This window comes from Oryzias melastigma, linkage group LG17, assembly GCF_002922805.2.
Source record: "Oryzias melastigma strain HK-1 linkage group LG17, ASM292280v2, whole genome shotgun sequence".
Lineage (NCBI taxonomy): Eukaryota > Metazoa > Chordata > Actinopteri > Beloniformes > Adrianichthyidae > Oryzias > Oryzias melastigma.
The window spans coordinates 29,786,042-29,807,613 of record NC_050528.1 but is presented as its reverse complement, the minus strand read 5'-3'; the positions used below and the strand labels follow the sequence as shown (position 1 = coordinate 29,807,613).

General features: G+C 39.1%; 1 protein-coding gene across 9 annotated transcripts in view; it reads left to right on the top strand.

Moving 5' to 3' along the window:
- Nucleotides 1-20,983, top strand: part of LOC112151985 (altered inheritance of mitochondria protein 21) — a 24,885-nt gene extending 3,902 nt beyond the window's left edge. The window contains exons 2-39 of one of the 9 annotated variants that reach the window (XM_036216393.1): nucleotides 375-427; nucleotides 804-830; nucleotides 905-967; nucleotides 2,627-2,683; nucleotides 2,795-2,854; nucleotides 2,931-2,984; nucleotides 3,065-3,130; nucleotides 3,558-3,635; nucleotides 3,702-3,752; nucleotides 3,915-3,977; nucleotides 4,062-4,130; nucleotides 5,245-5,307; nucleotides 5,420-5,485; nucleotides 5,576-5,635; nucleotides 6,295-6,366; nucleotides 7,000-7,056; nucleotides 7,181-7,252; nucleotides 7,409-7,459; nucleotides 7,584-7,637; nucleotides 8,236-8,313; nucleotides 10,712-10,777; nucleotides 11,270-11,323; nucleotides 11,397-11,465; nucleotides 11,542-11,613; nucleotides 12,210-12,269; nucleotides 12,427-12,501; nucleotides 12,583-12,654; nucleotides 14,315-14,371; nucleotides 14,472-14,543; nucleotides 14,649-14,708; nucleotides 14,828-14,899; nucleotides 15,029-15,085; nucleotides 15,179-15,241; nucleotides 15,329-15,412; nucleotides 15,484-15,523; nucleotides 15,608-15,656; nucleotides 15,749-16,163; nucleotides 17,384-20,983. In XM_036216393.1, the coding sequence (XP_036072286.1) occupies nucleotides 375-427; nucleotides 804-830; nucleotides 905-967; nucleotides 2,627-2,683; nucleotides 2,795-2,854; nucleotides 2,931-2,984; nucleotides 3,065-3,130; nucleotides 3,558-3,635; nucleotides 3,702-3,752; nucleotides 3,915-3,977; nucleotides 4,062-4,130; nucleotides 5,245-5,307; nucleotides 5,420-5,485; nucleotides 5,576-5,635; nucleotides 6,295-6,366; nucleotides 7,000-7,056; nucleotides 7,181-7,252; nucleotides 7,409-7,459; nucleotides 7,584-7,637; nucleotides 8,236-8,313; nucleotides 10,712-10,777; nucleotides 11,270-11,323; nucleotides 11,397-11,465; nucleotides 11,542-11,613; nucleotides 12,210-12,269; nucleotides 12,427-12,501; nucleotides 12,583-12,654; nucleotides 14,315-14,371; nucleotides 14,472-14,543; nucleotides 14,649-14,708; nucleotides 14,828-14,899; nucleotides 15,029-15,085; nucleotides 15,179-15,241; nucleotides 15,329-15,412; nucleotides 15,484-15,523; nucleotides 15,608-15,656; nucleotides 15,749-16,163; nucleotides 17,384-18,745 (4,013 nt within the window). In that variant the 3' untranslated portion in view covers nucleotides 18,746-20,983. Of the gene's footprint in view, nucleotides 1-374; nucleotides 428-803; nucleotides 831-904; nucleotides 974-2,626; nucleotides 2,684-2,794; nucleotides 2,855-2,930; nucleotides 2,985-3,064; nucleotides 3,131-3,557; nucleotides 3,636-3,701; nucleotides 3,753-3,914; nucleotides 3,978-4,061; nucleotides 4,131-5,244; nucleotides 5,308-5,419; nucleotides 5,486-5,575; nucleotides 5,636-6,294; nucleotides 6,367-6,999; nucleotides 7,057-7,180; nucleotides 7,253-7,408; nucleotides 7,460-7,583; nucleotides 7,638-8,235; nucleotides 8,314-10,711; nucleotides 10,778-11,269; nucleotides 11,324-11,396; nucleotides 11,466-11,541; nucleotides 11,614-12,209; nucleotides 12,270-12,426; nucleotides 12,502-12,582; nucleotides 12,655-14,314; nucleotides 14,372-14,471; nucleotides 14,544-14,648; nucleotides 14,709-14,827; nucleotides 14,900-15,028; nucleotides 15,086-15,178; nucleotides 15,242-15,328; nucleotides 15,413-15,483; nucleotides 15,524-15,607; nucleotides 15,657-15,748; nucleotides 16,164-17,383 lie in introns of all 9 variants that reach the window. The other 8 variants (XM_036216394.1, XM_036216392.1, XM_036216391.1 and 5 more) reach the window with 8 other exon arrangements.
- The last annotated feature ends 589 nt before the right edge of the window (nucleotides 20,984-21,572 follow it).

Here is a 21,572-nt window from a genome sequence, read left to right as displayed (position 1 = left end):
CTAGCATGTAGCTGAATCATTAGCTAAACTCCAGATTTGCTTAACAACCTTAATAAATGCCAAAATAGGCCAAAAAGCTAGCAGAATGCATTATAAATTTCAACTTCAATACACTCCATATGATATAAAGTAACGACTATTAAATTAGTCGTCGACTATTTTAATAGTCGATTAGTCGACTGATTGAGGCAGCTCTATATTACAGTAATGATATGTCCACACTACTACATCTGTCATCATGTTAAAACTCTGATTTATGATTAGGTTATTGCTTAAGCTCATGTGTCTAAAGCAGATTCTCCACAGGTACCAGTGCAGCCGTCTCACTGGTCCAGTCCAACTTTTCATCGGAGTCTTTCGTGTGATTCCTACAGGAGACATGGAAGCTTGCATGATGAAACCAGAGGTTAAGAAGAAGAGAAAGCCGGTGAGAATATCCATAACTTCTGAACATATCCAACATTGCACATTTTCAATAGAGGATTTTGAGCTCCAGAAATAATTTCTCAAACCATATGTTATCATTAACCCATTCATGCCTGATCTCCAGTGTTTTTATGTTCTTTGATTTACTGTAATCTTTTAACTGTTACGATCAATGTAATTCCAGCAGATTCTGAAGGAGATGAGCCGCGTGTGTTAACTGTTAAAAGTTATTGTATCTTAAAGATTTTGTGTTTAAGTGTCACCGGTGACGCTCAGGTGTTAAAAGGTTAACACAACTGTTGGTTAGTATTTGAGGAAAACACTCAGAGATCTGTCTCTTACGGCCTTTCTCTGCTTTCTTCTATGTTTTATTTTAGCCCAAGCTTCCTCCAAAGCCCACAGAGGTAGTGTAATAAATGTTCATTTAGCGGTAGAGTAAATATGAAATGTGGTCTTAGGAAGGCTGCTGTGCTTACAGGAAAAATTAAAAGAAGCAGAGAAGCCTCAGACGCCAGCTGCTGACCTGCAAAGCCATCGCATAGACGCTGTAAGTGTATTTCTGTTCACCGTGAGCGCACACCAACATGCCACACTAACAGATTCTTAAATATGATTCTTCTGCCTCTTCTAAAATAATTACATTCATATTTATTAATAATATATTTTTTTAAATTCCAATTTAGACGCATGAAATGAAGCTGATTTGTGAGTTTGTCTCTCCTGTTGTTTAACATAAACATAGTTTGGCGTGAAAGTAAGCCAAGAGCATTAAAATGAGTAGAGAGGGAGGACAGATGAACTAGTAAGTCAAATAAATGTGCAGAGAAGGACATAAATATCAACGATCCCAAACTGCTGGATGTAAAAGATTTACTTAACTCTTTAACTGCCCAACTAAGACTCAACATTTCTGCTGCTTAGTGCTTTGGGGGAGTAATTCACAAAATCATCTTTTCAGAACAACCTCAGCTTCTTTTTTATAGATATTTTTATTATATTCTACAATAATTCTGCACTGAACCTGAAACTATCCAAAAACACTCAAATCCAAGCAGTGCATTTTGTCGTTTTTTTTGGCTACAAAAATTGACATCAAACCGTTTTTATGTTTTATGATAAACGATCAAACATGTAGAGACGACATAAAAACATAAATCCGCATACAAAGGAAAGTAAAGGAAATGTAAAACAAACAAACAGGTAAAGCTCCACTCAAACGTTTGAAAGATTTATTCCACGGAGGTCATTATTTTATGGATTGTAAATGTATGTTTTCTGCTATTAATTTGATTTTTTTTTTGTTTTTTTTTGTTGTTGTTTTAGACAAGTCCTGTAACTTATGAATTACTTATAAATGTATTGCCACTTTTTACAAATTTTAACTAATTTTTTTTTACTTATTATTTGGAATATACATGTATGTATATACTGTATGTATATATATTTTATATGTTTCTATGATTCTTTTGGGTGGAGGCCTTGAATGACTTTCTTTTTTAAATCCTTGTTGTGTATTTTATCTGTGCAAACATTCCTCCATCGTTGTAAACAGCCGATGTAATTGACAAACTCACCAAGCCAGATGTGATGGGCTCATATTAAAGATTTGATTTACAAAAGCTTAAATGCCAATAAATTAAAAAAACAACTTGAAACGACATTATTTTTACTTTTGACTTTAGGATAAAAAAAACTTGTACTTTAATAAATGAAATGGACACATTATGATTTAATGGGCTTTTTTGTCAAAATTGCTTTTGGGTCGACTGCAAAGTTCTCATTTAAACCTTTTAGAATCGAATAAAAGGAGGAAGATGCCTTGATACCATAGGTAAAAACAGCAGACAGACCTTGACTATATGCTTAAAAATTATCTCAAAATATAAAAAAAAAACACATTTTAAACATTTTCTATGTATTTTAGTTGAACTTTTCAAATACATTTAAATGTTTTTACTTCTATGATAAAAACTAATATTTGTTAAAACTCAGTATTACTTGATTCCATCACAAGTTAAATGTTTTTCTTACTGTAGCGATCTCAAAATGAACAAGAATTGAAATTTCTTTACTGGAATAAAAAAATAAATCCCACATGGATGGGCTTCATGATTTCTGAATATTATCCCCTTTATTACGGGTTTGATTATAAACTGCATTTTCTGGACTCTGATCAAACCACATTTTTGTCCCACATCAGAGCAACAACAGGAAACTCTCTGAAACTCCGGTGGTTCCACCCAGACCCACAGAAAAGGTAGTTGGTGTCGTATGATCAAAATAAGAGTAAATGTGCACTATTTGGAACTATTGTCAAGACTCAGCAGTTAGCTGTTGCAGTTCTGAGTTTCTTCTTTTGTCGGTGCAGGAACTTCAGAATTCCTCCAGATACAGCCTGCACAAAAAGTCACAGGCAGACCACACAGAGGTATGAGACCGAAGCAGAAAGTTGCACCACAATTTTATTAACCCTCTGCTTTAAATACCTTCATCTTCCTCCTCAGAGCCCCAGAGAAGGCGACCAATCAGGAGCTGCAGATGAAACGGACTTCAAACAGGTATTAGAGCTTTATCTACAGGCTGAAACGGGTTTTATAAACTTGTAATGTCTCCCTCTGTTATGTCATTGCCTTTGCAGAGTAATCGCTCGGTCCTGACTGGAATGTTTCGAGGAAGCCAGAAGGAGAAGAAGCCATCGTTCACCGTAAGCGCTTGCAGCTCCTCGGCGTGAACTTCACAGATTTCACATGTGGTTTGGTTTAATGGAGAGGGAGGGCAGGAAATTAAACTCCTCATGTGAATCTGAGCAACTGTGTTTGACTGAAACTAAACAGAAAACTTCCAGCATGAAAGGCCATCGAGATAACTCTGTCTGAGGAAAGTTACAAGCTGACTTCATCACCTTTTAAAAAAAACAAAAAAACACGGGTTTCTTGTTGCACTTGAATGTGTCTGGGTGTGTGAGTGAAACCAGATGTGTGTAAGAGCTGACATGAATGCAAGACAGTTTATTTGTTGCGTATCTCATAGTGCTATAAGTTCTATTTGACAGCAGATTCACATACAGAGCGTTATTGTTTTAGCCAGCATACGTTTTACTGAAGCTATTGTCCTGGTATTTGTGACTTCAGAGCTACCTCCACCCACCCAATGAACAGGATTCAACCGACGACGAAATCCCAGTCAAACAGGCTCCCAGCAACAAACCGGTATGTGTTCATGTGTCTTCCTGTGGTGAAGTCATGTGGTTTGTGACATGTGACTGCGCTTGGCAGGAGTTTCTGAAAGGCGTAATGAAAGGCTTAAATCGGAAGACGTCACCGAAGGTATGAAGCTCCATCTGGTGTTTTCTGCTGGTGGTGGTTCTACAAAGGGAACTTTTGTATTTTTATGTTGCTGGTGTTGCATAACATGTAAGAAAAAAACAAAAACAGGATGACATGTAATGTCTTGTCAAAGAACCATGCTGCTTTATTTTTGTTTTATAGATCATAAAAGACAACAATGACTCTGAAGATGCAGCAGAGGACGAAGCATCTGCACAAACCTCTGTAAGCGGCAGTTCCTCCAGCATGTAGGCAGTTTCTTCATCATATAGTGTTTTTATGTTTTCATAAACTTTTATTTCTTTTAAGGAAAAAAAAGGCTTTTTGTCCAACATTCTTAAAAAGTCTAAAACATCAGCAGAAGAGGCTTCCACACAAGTAAGTCATTGGTTACAAATATTGTAATAACTGGCTAAAATTGACCTTTTTTTTATTTAAAAACAAATCATATACATTGTTCCCTCATTTATTGTGAGAGTTACGTTTTAAGGAGAACCTATGACAGGTGAAATCAGTGAAGTAGGATTATAGATGTGTTAATGCCGTAAAACTCCTCACTACACACTTAATACACTTTTCTCAGACAGACATTAACATTTTCACATTTTTCTCAAACTGTAAGTTCAAACCTTAACAGGATAATAAGATCAGTATTACAAAATGAAAACCAATATGATCGCGATCAAAGATTAATGTAACTCTGGCAAACAGAACATTTTCTGTAAAGGAGAGACTGAAGGGAAAAGATTGACAAAATCAACAGCCAATCAGGATGCAGGGCTCAGTGCGCTATTAAAAAAAAGTCATGCAAAGAGCTGAAAAAAATATGCGTAAAAGCAAATCCATGAAAGGTGAACCTCAATATAGCGAGTGACTATAGTAACTAGCTATATAGCATTACCTGCAATAATGCTAGTGTGAAGACTGTAAGCTGAATGTAGCTGCTGAAGATGCTTAAATTGATAGCTAAAAACGCTGAAGCTGATACCTGAAAACACCGAAGTTGATAGCTGAAATTGGTGAGACTAATAGCTGCAAACGGTGAAGCTGTCGGCAAGCTAAAATATTAGCTAAATTCCAAATTAGTCTAAAAACTGGTAAAATGTCTAAATTAGCCAAAAAATCTAGCATGTAGCTGAAATATTAGTTAAATTCAAACTAGCCTAAAAAACTGAAAAAAGCCTAAATTAGCCAAAATAGTTAGCATGTAGCTGAAATATTAGCTAAACTCCAAAAAAGCCTATAAAATGGGGGAAAAAAGTCTAAACTAGCCAAAAACCCCAGCATGTAGCTGAAATAGTTAGATTCCAAACTACCGGTAGCCTAAAAACTGAAAAAAGCCTAAACTAGCCAAAACTCCAATAATTGTGTGGATTCTCCACTGCATTAACATAGTTAATGAATTTATGTCAGAACTGATGTCATTTATATTTTTTTCTTAATAAAGGAAGACAGATGTATGCTTTAACTTTGGCCTGTTGTTGTGCTTCAGGACAACCTGAGTGTTCACAGTGAGCTGTCTGCCAGCAATGACAGTTTGTCTGAACAAAGCAAGGTAAGAAGCTCAACATGGCTTCAACTTTACTGATGGCAGACAGATAATCTCTCCTGACTCCTCACACTTTGTCCTTTCTCTGAGTTTGATCTAACACCTCTCTGTTCTTCAGGGAAAAGGAGGGAAATTAACCAAGATCTTCAAGAGGTCTCCAAAGGTGGAAGGTACTGGTGATGAGGTAAAGTTACTGCAGGTTTATCCACAGAAGGGATTTATTCTTTACTCATAAACTCTACAAACAGCATGTTTGTTTTGTGTTTCACACCAGCAGCCTCTGGCTGGAGAATTGTCAGGAAGTAGTGACAGTCTGGCTGAGACTCACGCAATGGTGAGTTTGAAAGTGGTGAACTCTTTAAAGACTTATGTTTTTGGAAGTTTCTTGTTATGTTTTTCTGATGACGGTGGACATTAAGCTAAAATTGCATTTGTGAATATTTCTTTATTGAAATTGTTGTGAATCAGGAGCAGATGAAAAAATAACATGTGAAAAAGCTTGTAGTTTTTACATACAAAATATAATCGGCAGTCCGCAGTCTCTTTGCTCCACTCCATTCTGATCTATCCACTTGTAGACAAATAGATCCATGAACGTCTTTGTTTTCCATCTTGATCAAAACTACGGTTGAACAGCTCTGATATTATTTACCATATTTATTGCTCTTCTAATTTTAGCTTTGAGGTGTGAGGGGCTGTAAGCTAGTGGGAGAGAGGGTGATGGGAAGTGGGGGCGGAGTTTGATCTGCGCCAACAGCCCCGCCCACAACTCGGAGGTGCATTTCTAATGAACTCCGGCTGCTCTACAGAAACTATGTCCTAGAAAACGACCCAGGTTTTTAGATGTTGTCTAAAAATCATCATAATTAAAAAAACACTGAGAACGTGTTTGCAGCAGATCAAAAGATGATCGGAGTGGGAGTTGATAATTAATTGTAAATCATTTTAATCTTTGTCAATTTTGAATGTGATCAATTTCTTGTTTGACACCAGCAGGAAAAAGGATTTTTCTCTGCGATTCTTCGTAGATCTCCAAAGACTTTTGAGGAGGAGACTCCTGAGCAGGTGAAGTTCTGGGATTTATGTGAATTTATTTTATATTCAAGTTAACACTCATGAACACAATTTAAAATCAACATAGACAGCTTAGGTACTGTGTGTTTTTATGTTTCTTTACTGATGACCCTTGCCTTTGACTGACTGATTGAATTTTTATTTTCTCTTGTATCCCGACTGCTTTTACCTAAATGTTTTTGTGATCGTAGGAATAAAGTACCACACATTCATGCAAAGAAGCAAAGTGGTTTTTGATTTTACATCCCATAAAAAATACACGTTTGCAAATAGATGAATGCTATTCCTTTGCTTTCCCACTTTTAGTTATTTTATTATTTTGATGATTTTTGTTTTGATATTTTTTTAACCTACATAAGGATTCCACTGCTCGCCGTCAATTTTTCTGCATCGTCAAGTTAACTTTATATTATTTAGAATTTTTTATTCAAGAAAATAACCATTATTTGAGTAATAAATACCCCAACCTGAAAGTTCTCAGTCTGCTTGCTGGGAAAAAATTGTGTTCAGCAAAGGTCATTTATAAATTGCAAAATTGTTTACTCTGTTAATTCAATTCATGCTTTTATTTATGTACTTTAATGCAGCAAGTTTTTTTTATTTCAACACTTGGAATTGTTTCAGGATAAAGAAGTTTTGGAGGTGGAGTCTACGTCCAACAGTCAGTCTGACAACTCAAAAGTAAGAGCGCTGCAGACCTATTGGACTTTATGATGTCATCTTGATCATTTGCAGTCTCAGTAAACTACAAACTCCGTCACTTTTGAAATAGTAGCACTTACAGAAAAATGCTTTTGTGTTTCAGGGAAAAGGAAACATCTTCAGCGAAATATTTAGAAAATCTCCAAATCTGTCGGAGAGCTCCAATCTGGAAGACGTAGGGTTTTGAAGTCATTCCTTTCACCTTTTTGAACATCATAAATCAGTTATCTGTGTGTTTTTGTGAAAAATGTGGTTGAATAGTGAAGTAAAATATTTGTCTACATGTGTTTGTGATCACAGTTTTACAGGGATTCTAACTTTTCCTCCACAGGGATCAGAGCCATTACAAGGTGAACCCGCTGACAAGCAGCTGGAGAAGAAGGTACGGCTTTCATGGCAAAACTAACAGAGTCTCAACACCCACTCACATCATACGAGTCACAACAAACATGTCTGAACTGGATTCCCACGACACTGAAGCTGAACTCCCTGCTTTTTGTTTTCAGGAGAAAGGTGCTTGGTTTGGATTTTTAAAAAAGACCCCAAAAGCAACCGCAGAGGTAAAGCTCTGAATGAGAAGGGAATTTAAACGGAACGCGGCTGGTAAAAGTTACAAGCACTTTCACAATAAAAAAAAAAAATTTTCACATTTGTGTTCATTGAAATAGAAAAGCCTTACATGTTTAGTTTGGGTTGTTTTAAATTCTGCTTTTTCAAACTTTTTCCACTGAAATAACATTAGACACTAAAAGCAAAATTTCAAGAATGAAAACCAGCCTAGTATCAAAGTGAGTGTCTGGGTTGACATGTTTCATGCGATCAGCAGTTGGAACTGACAGTGGGATGTGTTGTGACTAGTAAAAGAGGAATGTCTGCCCTGCTCTTGTTTTTAATCTGAAAGGGTGTGTCCTCAGAGAGAGAGAGGGTAGTCTGTGGTTTAAAGCTGAACCAAATGTGTTGCACTGCAGTAAATCTGCATGAGCATGTGGTGTTGGTTAACCAATCTGTGCATCTATACTGCCCTCTGTTGGCTGGTGAAAGAAGCTTTGGGAGTTTCTTTTTTTTATTTTATTTTTTCTAGATGATAATTTTTTTTTTACCATAAGCCAAAACAAATATTCCCCAAAATGTAACTTAATTCCTAAAATTTCACTGTAGGAGAAACTGTTACAAAAGGATGAAGATGAAGATGTTTCTGTCAGCAGCGCTGACCCATCTGAAGATACCTGCTCACAGGTAAGTGTGGTATTTTATGACTAGGCTTAAAAATCAGTTAATATGCTTTAAACACATTTCGACTAAATAGAAATGTATATTTGTAAAATCTACAACTCAATTCTTAAATCATTCTTGGATTTTTCAGATAAAAAACTGCTTTTCTGTCACTTTAACAGGAAGTTTAAAATTATTGTTTTAAAATCAAAATTAATGCTGTAACTAAACACAACATCCAACAAAAATAACAGCCAAAACATTACATTTTGTGCAGAAGTACAAAAATTAAAAAAATGAGAAAATACAAAATACAATTTACACATGCATAAATTAGAATTACAGCAGCTTGAAACTAATTCCACACAAATCTTTTAAAATTTCCCCCAAATCACTTGTTACACACAAAACCTCAGTTATGCACAAATCTGTGGTGAGACTCTTCATGTCTAAGAGATTTGTCTGTGAGTGATGCGTTTAAATGCTGATAGAATGCTGGGTCATCAGAGTTTTCTTATCAGCCGCTTTGAATTTAGATAGTGAAAAATATCTGGTTAAACTTGACAGATATGCCCGATAATTAATATAAAAAAGTCTAAATATGTGTTTTTTAAAGACTCATGTAATTCTGATTTTTGCATGTGTAAAATGAATTTTGTATTTTTTTTTATTTAATCTTTTTTGTACTTATGCATAAAATGTATTGAATGAGAAACAAATCAAGAATACACACGCACAAATCGGGGTTAGTCTATTTTCTCTCCATAGTTTAGATCTCCTTCAAGGTTTGTGTTTGTGCACAAAGGAGTCATTAACAACCAGAGAGCCCAGAGTTTGCTCCAAATCATCTTTCTAACTGAAACAGCTGATTTCTAATCGTTGTCTGATGGAAGAAAAAAATAAATTTCAGACCAAAGTTTGAAGTTAAATTTTGATAAAAGTAATTACAAAATCAAAGAAACAGAATTAAGGCTGGTTTATACTTCACAGCGATCAGCCATCATCATAGCTACAATGTCGCCGTCTGGATCATGCTAATGTTGGCTGGTTTTGACAGTGACTGTCCATGATAACTGCAATGAACTTGCAGCAGCAGGTGACTCCCATTGGCTAATGGATGACTGCAGCCACAGGCTCTACTGCTGACCTCCCGAAACTCCAAACTCACATAGGTTCATGCGATTACCAGCCATTTATTACGGTTAAGGGCTTTAATTGCCCCAATCTTACAAAAAGTCCTGTGTTTCAGGTCTGGCGTCCGGAGAAAATTTAAACCCAACTAAACGGATTTGGAGTGCCGGAGAGGCTAGATCCCAGAGGTCAGACGTGATCGTATGCAGTGGAGGTTCCACTCGCACTTTTAAAGTTACGTATAGACTCAGGGGGTCACATCGGAGCTGTAACGCTTGTCGTGGGAGCCCGGGGTACCAGACGCCCTTAACTAAAACCAAATTAAATTTTTCTTTTTTTAACCAACAATAAGTAAATCCCTTTGTTAAAGTTGCAGTCTTGATTTATTAATAAAACCTCATCATGTTCACTTTTTTTAACTGCAGTTGTCATATAAACATGATTTTAATGGCTTTTCAGAATTTAAAGAGACAGTATCGTCTGTTGAAATCCACCAATCTCATGGTCCACAGGCTACACCTTAGGGATCTCATGTCCTCAGACAACCTGAGGACATAACCTGCAAAGCTTTGTCTGTTTTTACCTTTTGAAGTTTTTGTTTTTAGGCTTTTAACTCGTGAAGCACCTTGTGACTTTTGTCTGTGAGAGGTGCTATATAAATAAAATTTAGTTACTTACTTACTTACCTTTTGGGTCAAATTTATCAAGGAGGCTGCAAAATATAATTTTTCAAAATTTATAGATGCAAAAATATGAAAAAACATCAGTTTTAAAGGGAATATCAATATAGATGTTATTTGTTTTTTGTGAGGTTGTATTAAATTATGTTTTAATAAACGTAAGGGAAAAAAATAACTAATATTTTCCCCTATTGAAAACTTATCGCAATTTTTAGGAACCCCAGACACGACTTCAAGCTTTTAGTGCTGCAACCTTTACAAAAACTACACCCAGTATTCTGGAGGGGCCGACACATTATCATTACAGACTACAGAGTTTTATTTTATTTTATTTTATTTATTTTTTTCTTTTTTAAATTTTCAGTTGCTGGTATGTGCTGTGATTTTTGTTCAGGAAAAAGCGACCCTCAGCTCAAAAACTGATTGTCATGTCTGCATTTTTTAATTTATCTTGAAAAAATATGTAATGTTGGTAAAATAATTGAAAACTTTTTTTTAGAGTAACAAGGAAGAAAGTTTATACAGTTTCACATATACAGCTTACTCTATGATCCTGTAATTTCAAATAATTCAGCTCAAAAAATATTTGAACCAAATGCATGTTTGCTCAGCAGATTAAAGCAGAAAGTGATGAGCTGACGAGCAGCAAAGAAGGCTCGACGGAGAGCAGCACCAAGGTCAGTGGGTCTAACAGACTGTCTGGAGACAGGTCTTTCTGTGGAAAATGTATTCTTAAATACTGGAAGAACAGTATTTTTACTGTTACAAAATTAACAACTAAGTAACTAACTTAACTTTCCTCTGTCGGGAAAAACGTTTTGTCAGGAACTCAGTATAATTCTGCTTTCACTTCTTCTCTTTCACTGCCTGCTTCAGAACTGAACTTGGTTCCTTTTGCCAGTAAAACACTTTCATTAACAAAGACAACAAAAATGGACATTTCTGTGCATTTTATGCATTCTATAAAAAAATGTGTGGTTTAACCCTTTAACATCAGAGCTCCAGTGTTTGTGTTCTTTGATTTACTGTAACTTTACTACTGTTAACACGATAATTCCAACAGATTATGAAGGAGAAAAGCGGCATGAGCTAATGATGTTAAAGATTTTGTGTTTTAGGGTTCAACATGTTTTCTGGACTCTTATAGACTGCTCTGCCTTCTGTTTCAGGACAGAAATCTGGAAGCCAGCAGTGAAGATCCGTCTGACAGCAACCGTTCCAAGGTCAGAATGATGAGACTAAACCAGAACATGCTCAGCAGCTGCTCCCCGACCTCAAACTGTTTTTAATTTGTAGGAGAAAAAGCTTTTCAGCAACATGTTCAGGAAGCAGCAGAAACCAGCAGAGGGCGCTGCAGCAGAGATGGTAACGATGCAGCACCACACTTCTGCATGAAACTCTTTTAAATATGTCATTTATGGTTTGTTTGCTTTGAATTCAGGAGTGGGAGACGAACACTGAAAATGCGACAACGGACAGCAGTGAGAAACTCGCTGACACGACTGTTTCAAAGGTATCCGTTTCCGTGGGAACGCCACTTCTCCATTTACTTCAGTGTCTGCTGTACCATGCCACACACAGACTAACAGACCCACCACAGGTTTTTACTCACCATCTTAGAGTTGAATTATATATGTTTAAAATGAGTTTTAGATTTGCAGATTTAATTTCTATGTATATATTAGGGTTAGTCTGAGTCGATTGTTCTTCAGGGTTCCTGCGGGGTCTTAAAAAGTCTTAAAAAGCCTTAAATTTGAAAATTTAAGACAGCTCTGGGAATTGGGTAGATCAATTTGTCTTAATTTCTCATTTGCAAGATCTTAAAGTCTCAACTTGAAGAAACGTGTAGGAACCCTGTTTCATGTTATCAGAAGATAACACCGACTTTATCAGCACATCTTTGTGTTTTGGTGAACTTTTAAAACAGTAAAAACATCCCGTTTGGAAAGAAAACTGTTGTTACTTAAAACTGTCTGTGTGATGGATTATAACAGGCGCACTTCAGTGATGTGGTCAGACTTTCTGCTCAGTTTGTGGGTAATTCCTTTATTTTTCCATCCTCGACCTCTAACACAACCTTTGACCCTTAAAGAGTTGTTGTGTTTTTAGGAGAAAAAAGGAGGATTTGCTGGAAAATTCAAAACAAGTTTTGAAAACCTGTTTGAAAAGGTCAGTCTGCTTGTATGGTTGTTTTGATTTTTTTTTAACTTCCTTAACAATTCTGACTCTCATTTTGATGACGAGTATAAAAACATTTTTGCAGATGTTGAGGGTTTGAGTCTGTTCTGATCTGAAGCCTTAATCAGATGTCGTTTTCTTTGGTCAGGAATCAGACCCAAAAGCAGACGACAAATGGTTAACAAGAAGCTGTGAAAACCTCTCAGAGGTCACCACAACAAAGGTGCAATTTCTCTTCAGCAATCTTGACTTTTTTTGTTTTGTTTTGTTTTACTGATTTTTTTATGTAATCTCTCCCCCTCAGGAGAAATCTGGAAAGTTTACACAGCTCTTTAAAAAGTCGCCCAAACCGGCTCCTCGCTCCGTTGCTACTGAGGTGATCGAATCTGTTTGGATTCATAATTTGTTACATTCATTTATTAATCTATTTAATATCATATCTAAAAGAACTCATTGCACACAGTATGTATTTATGGTATTTTTGATGAATCGTGGACTTTTGAAGAAGGTGAAGAAGTGTTCATATATCGACAAACGAGCCTTTGATCCTCTTAATTCTTTTAACCCTTGTGCTATCTTATGGGGTCCAGATGACCCAAGCCTGACACTGACGTGTTATCCATCTTAAGACAAATGTGGATGAAGGTGGACAGGATTTCATGTCTGTCACAGACACCAGTGAAAATCAAAAATAATCAAAAAAAAAAAAGTTCAGCGCGCCGTCTTGTGGGGTCCAGATGACCCCACTCCTGACGTCAACATACTACAAACAGACTGTATGATGTGGAATCACTAGAATGTTCTTCAGCTGGTTTCAGTATACCTCTGAGATAGAGATATTATTGTTGTTGTAAATAAATCATCATCTGGAAAGCACGGACTGACATGTGGTATGCCACAAGGCTCCGTCCTTGATCCCCCACTTATTAACCCTTTAACACCGGACCACCAGTGTTTATGTTCTTTGATTTACTGTAACTTTTCAACCGTTGACAAGATCCAGCAGATTGTGAAGGAGTTGTTCAACACCTGATTGTTAATTGTTGGTCCTGAAGCTGAGAAGAAAGGGTCCAATTTTACTTATCAACTCCTAACCTGAATGTGTGCAGTAAAATCAGAAACCTCGTGGGATTTTAGATGCAGATCTTATCTTTGAAGCACAAACAAAACCTATCACAAAGATTGCATTTTATCAGCTTAGAAATGTTGCTCAAGTGAGAGCCAGACTCAGTGCTGACATATTAATACACACTTTTATAACATCTAGAATAGATTATTGTAATGCCCTTCTTTCTGCCGTTAAGAACAATATTATCAATCGACTGCAGTTTGTCCAAAACTCGGCTGCACACCTCTTAACCGGGACCAGAAAGAAGGAGCCCATTAATCCAGTTCTGCAGTCTTTGCACTGGCTCCCAGTCAACTTTAGGATAAATTTTATTGGTTTACAAGAACATACATGGAAATGAACCTTCATTTTAATCAGATTTACTCTTATTTTATGATCCTCCCAGAGTCCTCAGGTGCAGGTCAGAACAAAAACTCAAACCAGAGGATGTGACGGCTTCATCCACTGTGACAGTTTTAAGAAAAACTCATAACTCATCTTTTTAGCATAGCTTTTAAGCACTTTCTGTGCCCACATGTTTTAATGTAATTTTGCAGACTGATTGTTTTTGTGGGATATGTACTGTATTTTCCACACCATAGGGTGCGGCGTATTATTAGGCCCAAAAAAAGAAGGTAACAGAAGCAGTTTAGTTAAACTTTTTTCCACAACTTAACAAACCACTCTTATTATTTTGATCAATCTTCGCACCAGATTATTAGGCACACGGTCAATTTTTGAAAAGTCTAGGCTTTGAAGTGCACCTTATAGTGCGGAAAATACAGTATGATTTTTTTTTAATGATTGCTATTATTATTAGAATGTTTTAATTTATGTCAAGTACTTTGATATAGAAGTGTTATGTAAATAAAGTTGAGTTTGAATGTGATTTCTTCAGCCGAGTTGCTGACTTGTTTTAATTTTCTAGCATCCACTCGATTCTAACTTGTCGGCCAGTTGGGACAACCTTTCAGAAATCGAGAAGGTAAGAACTAATTTTATGAAACTATCTTTGAATGAGAAAAATAGCATAATCTTAAACTGGGGGAGAGGCTTTTTTTGTAAATGAATTGTATTTTTCAAAGGAGGATTTTTCAGAACAAGCTGAACCTGCAAACGATAACGATGTTCTTCTTGAAGCTGCTACCAACACAAAGGTAGGTGGAACTCGGCGCATCGTTCCCACTGTTATGACATCCTTTCACGTTGGGATGGATTTCATTAAAACAGAAGCTCTGTGATGTCTTATTGTTGCTTGAAAGGAAAAGAAAGGCGGTCTTTCTGGGATTTTCAAGCGAACACCAAAAACTTCAGAAAATCAGGTAAAAAATTAACTGAGTTCAATCCATGTGATTAGGAAGTGTTTAACCAAGTAACCAAAAAAACAGTAAAGGGTTTGTCTTTCATTCTCCACTTGAAAAACGTCCATCATCTGTTCCAGGGAGATGAGGGCAGAGAGACCCCAGAGGGAGGCAGACTGAGACGCAAAAGGACCGTAAAGAAAAAGAGACGAGTATGTTTGAGTCTAAATGAATGTAAATAACATCAAAATCACTTCCTGTCCCCATTCTAGCAGCTGTAATGTTTCTGTTTATCAGGCTATTAAACTTTCCTTCTCTCTTCTGCTGTTGGTTTTCATCAGGTTGTCTCATTCAGAGTCAAGACAACTCTTCCCACAAATGGCAGATCAACTTTACAGGTAATGTCTGCTGGTGGATCCCTTTTCTCTTAATACAAAAGTCAAATTATTGGTTTTAATTTTATTGAATAAATGTGGACGTTTTTCCTCCAGAGATCTGATGAGATGCCGATCATTGAGGAGGCTGTTGAGATGCAGGAAATTAACCCAGAGCAGGTTAGAATTTTTTTTTTTTTTAAAGCTCTGTAATCTTTTTTAACTCTTCAACTGTGACTTCTTCAAATGTTTTTGTGCTTTTCCTAGTTTGTCCAGGAGAGCACAGTGGAGGTCCAGCCTGTGGAGATGGCTGCTTATCCCTCTGGAGAAAGCCCCTCTGAACCGGAGGAGGTGTGTTTGTGTGTCTGGTGTGTGTAGAAGATTGTGAGTTGTGTCATTAAAACAGCAGTCCTTCTTTTCAGGAGAATGATGAGCTGATGGAGTGGTGGAACACAGTTAAAGGTAAAAAGTTCAGATTTATTCTAAAAAAAAATAAAATAAAATAAACTCTGATGTTCTGCAGCTTAAACGATGTTCTGTTTCCAGGTTGGACTGAGTGGAATAAGAGCTCCAATTTCCAAGAGGATGAGGAATCGTATGTGAAACATTTGTGTTTTGAGTCTGTGGAGTTTTGCTCCACAAACGGAGGAATTCTTCAGAGCTCACAGTTTGTTTGCATCTCTTTAGGGCGGTGGAGCAGGCCGCCGATCGAGTCTATATGGCAGCTCGGCTCTTTGTGCGCCTTTTCAACCAGCGGGGGGCGTCCTTGCAACACCGCATCTTGGAGCTTCTGGCTGTGGCCGATGCTGCAGATCAGTTCCACAAACGGACGGTGTCGGCCGCCGTGGGTGGAGGCGTGGCCAGCGTCGCAGGCAGCATCGCCACCATCACCGGCCTCATTCTGGCTCCCTTCACCTTCGGAGCCTCCATCATCGTCACCGCCGTGGGCATCGGTGTGGCGACGGCTGGGAGCATCACATCGGCGACCGCTAACATCACAGACACGGTCCACTCAAACATGGACCGCAAAAAAGTGGAGAAGATGATCCAGGGATACCAGGAGGAGATCACGGTCATCAGGGAGTGTCTGGAGTTTTTGCAGGTCAGTGGTTCTCACACTGAATCTTTGCAATGGAATTAATTAGGGATGTAACGATTCAGTCAAGACACGATTCGACTCACAGTTACAAAGTCACAATTTTGATTTTTTTCTGATTTCTTTTTTTTCTCTCAACATAATGAATTAAAGGTATTTTAAGGCCAAGTATGTATTCTTTTTGCCACTTCTGTTCATACTGTGCTCCGTGTGTGATGGACCGCTCCACACCCGCGCCCCCACGGCGCAATCCCCCACCCAGCTGCTGCACTGACACTCAGTGGAAATGACCGTTCACATGCAGCTTGCAGAGAAAATAGACGGAGAGCTAAAGAGAGTTGATAAAAAAGAGCATGGCTCCGGGGAAGCACACTCACACAAGTGCACACACACAGGTGTGCCCGCACACTCAGAGGCACACCTACACTCTCACACAGGCGCACACATGCACTCACACCGGTGTGCCCACACACTCACACGGCGCACCCACACACTCACAGGTGCGCACACCTTCACAGGTGCGCCCACACACTCACACAGGCGCACCCACACATTCACAGGCATGCACACATTCACAGGCGCGCCCACACATACAACAGGAGCACCCACACACACAAATGTGTGCACACATTCACAAGTGCGCCCACACACTCACACAGGCGCGCCCACAATCACCGGAGTGCCCACACACACGCTCAGGCGCACACACAATCACAGACACGTCCACACATTCACACAGGTGCGCCTACACACCCACTCAGGCGCGTCCACACACTCACAGGCCTGCATACAGTCACAGGTGCAAGCAAACCTCTCACACAGGTGCGCCCACCCACACACACTCACAGGCACGCGCACACTCACAGAGAGCCTGCATGAAGAAATATCTTCTGCTCTGCATTATTCTAAATTTAGGCACAGGCCGAGACAAAAGGATTTTTTTTTTTGTTTCTGCACTGATTAATATTTTTACGAGTTTTAAAAGGTTTTTTACAGATTCATAAAGAATTGTTACATCCTTAGAATTATTCAAAGACTCAACATATACTTTACAAATGTAAGGAATTTCAGTGTTTATGGAAAAAACACAAAGAGTCCTGCCCTTTCAAAATAAGTGTTTTTTGTCTTCAGCAGTAGCTAACATTAAGAAGAATAAATGTACATATTTTTTTCCTCCTTAAAAAGGGATCTGTCCTGAAGTTGACACTGCCCCTTTGTTCTTGCAGGAAGGCATGGACACCCTGCAGGAGTGGGATTTTGAAAAGTACTCTGAAGGTGCTGCCAAAAAGGCTCTAAACCACAACATCAAGCATGTGATGAAGGAGGGCGGGCGCGCCGGGAAAGCCCTGATGATCAACACGGACAAACTCATCAGCACCGTGCAGGTTCTTGGAGCCGCAGGCGGCGCTGCCAAAGCTGCACAGGCCATCAGTGTCACCACAGGGGTGATGTCCGCCCTCTTTCTCGCTCTAGATGTTTTCTTCCTCGCCAAGGACTCCCATGAGCTCCGCAAGGGCGCCAAAACAAGGTTTGCCTCCAAAATTCGAGAGGTGTGCAAAGACCTCCAAGATGGTCTCCTGGAGCTGAACAAAGTGAAAACGCAACTACAGAAGACCATGGACGGCATTGAGGTGGAGCAGTATGAGGAGATTGAGGAGGTGGAGGTGGAAGTGGAGGATGAACTAGAGTCCGATCCAAAGAAACTGGCTGAGCTGGAGAAGGACCTGGACCTCATGGAAAAGAAACTTGGCAAGAAGGAGGACGAGGACGAGAAGAAGAGTGAGCAGTCGGGGAAGGAACTTTTTAAATTTACCAAGGAAAAGAAAGAGAAGAGAAAGAAGGAGATAGGAGAGCCTGAGGAGAGTAAAGACAAAGAGGAGAGGGAAGACACTAAAGGAAAGAAAGAGGGAGACAGCAGGACTGAGTCCAAACCAGAGAAGAAAGAGCAAGCTGGCTCCACCCGAGGACCTGCTGAAGGAGCTTTAGCAGAAGAGTCTCTGAAAGGAAGCAAAAAGAACAAAGAAAGTGAGAACCGACTCACTGCTGGAAAAGAGAAAACACACCTGAGCGAGTCTGACACCGTCCAAAAAGACTCCAAGAAAACCACAAACAGCAGAGAAAAGCAGAAAACAAACCCGACTGAAGCCCAGAGCAACTCAGGTGATTCCAAACAACACTGCACAGGTGTGAATTGGGAAAGAAGAGGGCATCATGAAAACCAAGAAACAGAGGAGGAGAGAAGACACTCTCACAGAGAAAAGGACAGAACAGAGGAGGAAAGGAGGAGGAAGGACGGAAGGGCGGACATGACACAGAGTCAAGTAAAGCAAAACAAACACCAAGAAGCTGAAAGACGAGACGGAGGAGACGCAGAACGAAGGAAAGACTCACACAGTGTAGAGTCCAGGAGGAGCAGCAAGAACGAAAGAGAGGAGAAACGAGGGAGCAGAGGAGCAGAGGAGGATCTGATGGAGAAAGACAGGAGGAGCGAAAGAGGGGAGAGTAGAAGGAGAGGACACGGCGAGCACGGTCGGCGTCGATCTCACACCAACTCCAGAGATCTGTGGAAAGATGGACTGAACATTTAGCTGAAGCAAAACCCTCATGGAGGTCAAGGAGAAGCTCCTCCACCACCTCCTCCTCCTGCTGCTGCTGCTGCTGCTGCCGTGCATCTCCTGTCGGAAAACGGATGTGTCCTCCACCTGAGGGGCAAGTTTAGCTCATTTTAACACAATCATGTTAAAGACTAACTAAGTAAATACATAGAATTTATAGAACAAAGTGTCATTAAGTGTTTTTTAGGATTAGAAGTCATTAGTTTTATAAATAACTTTTATAATGCTGTTTTTCTCTCTCTCTTTTTTTAACTTGTCCTATGCAACAGCTGAGCAAACAGATACGAGCTGAGAGCCTCTTGTGTTAGTCAGATTTTACTGTCACAAAAGGGAGTTACTGAGTATAAGCACAAAAGAAAGATGAAAGAGTGGAGTTTAGAGAAAGTAAGATGGTAACAGAGGACGGTAACGTCATCAAATAACCAGGTATAAATAGTAATCTGGAATGGGCGGGGCCTGTCTACACACACAGTAGTAACACCTGTACTCAGGTGAGTGTTTTTGTTTTGCTGAGGTGGATGATGATGGAATGTTCAAAAGGAGAGGGCGCCCAGCCATCCCACACCAAAACCCCCAGCCGGAGCAGCAGAAGCAGCAGCCAGGGCCCCCCCACACCCAGCATGGGGCTACAGAGGGAACCTGCCGGGCAATCCCGCCAAGCACCCAGACCAGGGCTCACGGGACCACCGCAGAAATGCCAGAGAGCTAGAAGGCACGGGAGTACAGAGAGTGTAGGCCCCAGCCCAGCCAGAAGAGCAGCCCAGGAGTACCAACCCATCCCAGATACGAGCCAGACCCGACCCATGCTCAAGACAACCGCCCGCCGCAAGAGGCCCAGGGGGGATGGGGTAGGGGACAAAAGGTCGAAGGGGATAGGTTAAGGGCTGCTGTCAGACTGACCCCAAAAGTTGGACAACCGTCACCCCGCCCCGCCAGCATTGGGTCCAAGTTCCCCCAGCCCAGGGGCCCCACCACACAGAGAGCCAACGCCCCTGGTTCCCCATCCCACACAAGGAGAGAGGAGCCAAGGAGCAAGTCCAAGGGGCAAACTCCGGCCCCCACTCCAGGGCACCTCCCCTGTGGGAGATCTGGTCAGGCACTAATGGGACCAAGGCAGCCCAACCAGCCGGGGCCCCACCAAAAGCCTAAGTAGAGACCGCAACCCACCAGACTCCCTAGGCCACGAGTCTATTTTATAAAGTTCTGTCAGCTTGTTTTCTTTATTTACTATTGAACACAAAACTGTAACATTCGGTGAGTAAAACCTCCCTCCTGATGATTTGTAAAGTTATATTTATTCATATTTGCAACACTTTGAGATGATATCATTTCCTGTCTTTTTCCAAGAGCGTGATGTCTATCGCTGTAAAAAAAATTCCATTTTGTTGAGCAAACTCCAGAATGCGCAGAAAATTCATTTCTTCTCTCAAACCAGCCGAACTGGTTCTTCTAGAATATCTATAACACCTTTTCTACACCCAGCAGGTTCTCCCGCCTCCTTGTTAGGAAACATTTTTCATCTTCTATGAACACTGAAATATTTTCACAACGATTTTTATCTTTAAGATTTATGATGCTGATTTTATTATGGAATAACTGACTGATTCTGAGAACAGCCTCTATATTTGTCAGTTTTCTTTATCAAACGCCATGTTTTTACTGTTTTCTTTTGTCTGTTTCTAAAAAAACAAAATAACTTTCTTAATCCTGTCAATTACAAACTTTACAAAAACAATTGTTTTTTTTTTAACTTTAGGGAGGTTTAAAGTACAGACTGGTAATGAACCATAAAGGTGTTGTAAGCTTAAACCAACACAATAGAGTGGAAGTCAGAGCAATCAACCATTGACTGATGTGTTATGGTAAATGTTTTTTAATGTCATTCAAAAGCCATTTTCAACAAAAGCATTTTTCTTCATCATCTCTTCAAAGTTGTCACTAAACTGTTTTAATAATCCTAACTGACATCATTTGGTTCAAACTTGTTCTACAACTACATCAATCATCATGTCTTGAGAAAGAGAAAAAAACCTAAAATTTTTTCCTTTTTATCTCATCTGCTGATTCATCCACCTGCAGGCTTCAGATTACTGCTTTAGGCACAAGAACACTCGAGGACCAAGTTTTCCAACCGCATCAATGTACGCACTCAAAACTCCCCACACGTCACCACATTACAAAGCAATAACTCATGTTAAAATAAAAAAAAAACATTCAAAGTTTTGGATCTGTTCAAACTTCAGACACAAAAATTAGTTATAAGTCCAAGTAAAATATGCTTAAAAACTGATAACAGAAAAGTTATGGAGGGAAAAACACAACTAAGCAAAAATAAAAGTAGTAAAATTATACAAACTTTGGAGAAAAACCTAAAAAAAGTTACCTTTTATAACTTAAAACCAGTTTAAGACTTATTTTATGTACAAATTCTAGAAGTTCAAAATGAACGTTCCATTTAGATTTTCTGTAAACATGTTCTTTCATTGAAAGGAAGATTCACAGGTAAATATTAATATTAAAGACTGACTTAAACCCCTTAACACCTGAGGTGTTGGCGGTGACGCCTAAACACAAAAATCTTCAACATGCTATAAGTTTTCAACTGTTAACACAATAATTCTAGTAGTTTTTCCTTCAGAATCTACTGGAATTATTGTGGTAATGGTTGAAAAATGACAGTCAGTAGGTCAAAGAAGATAAACACTGGATCTCTAATGTCAAAGTAAAAATTTGAGCACAGCTCTAAGCGAATCTCATCGCTTAAGAAATGAAAGCGTTTAGGTCGCTGGGTCACATCTAC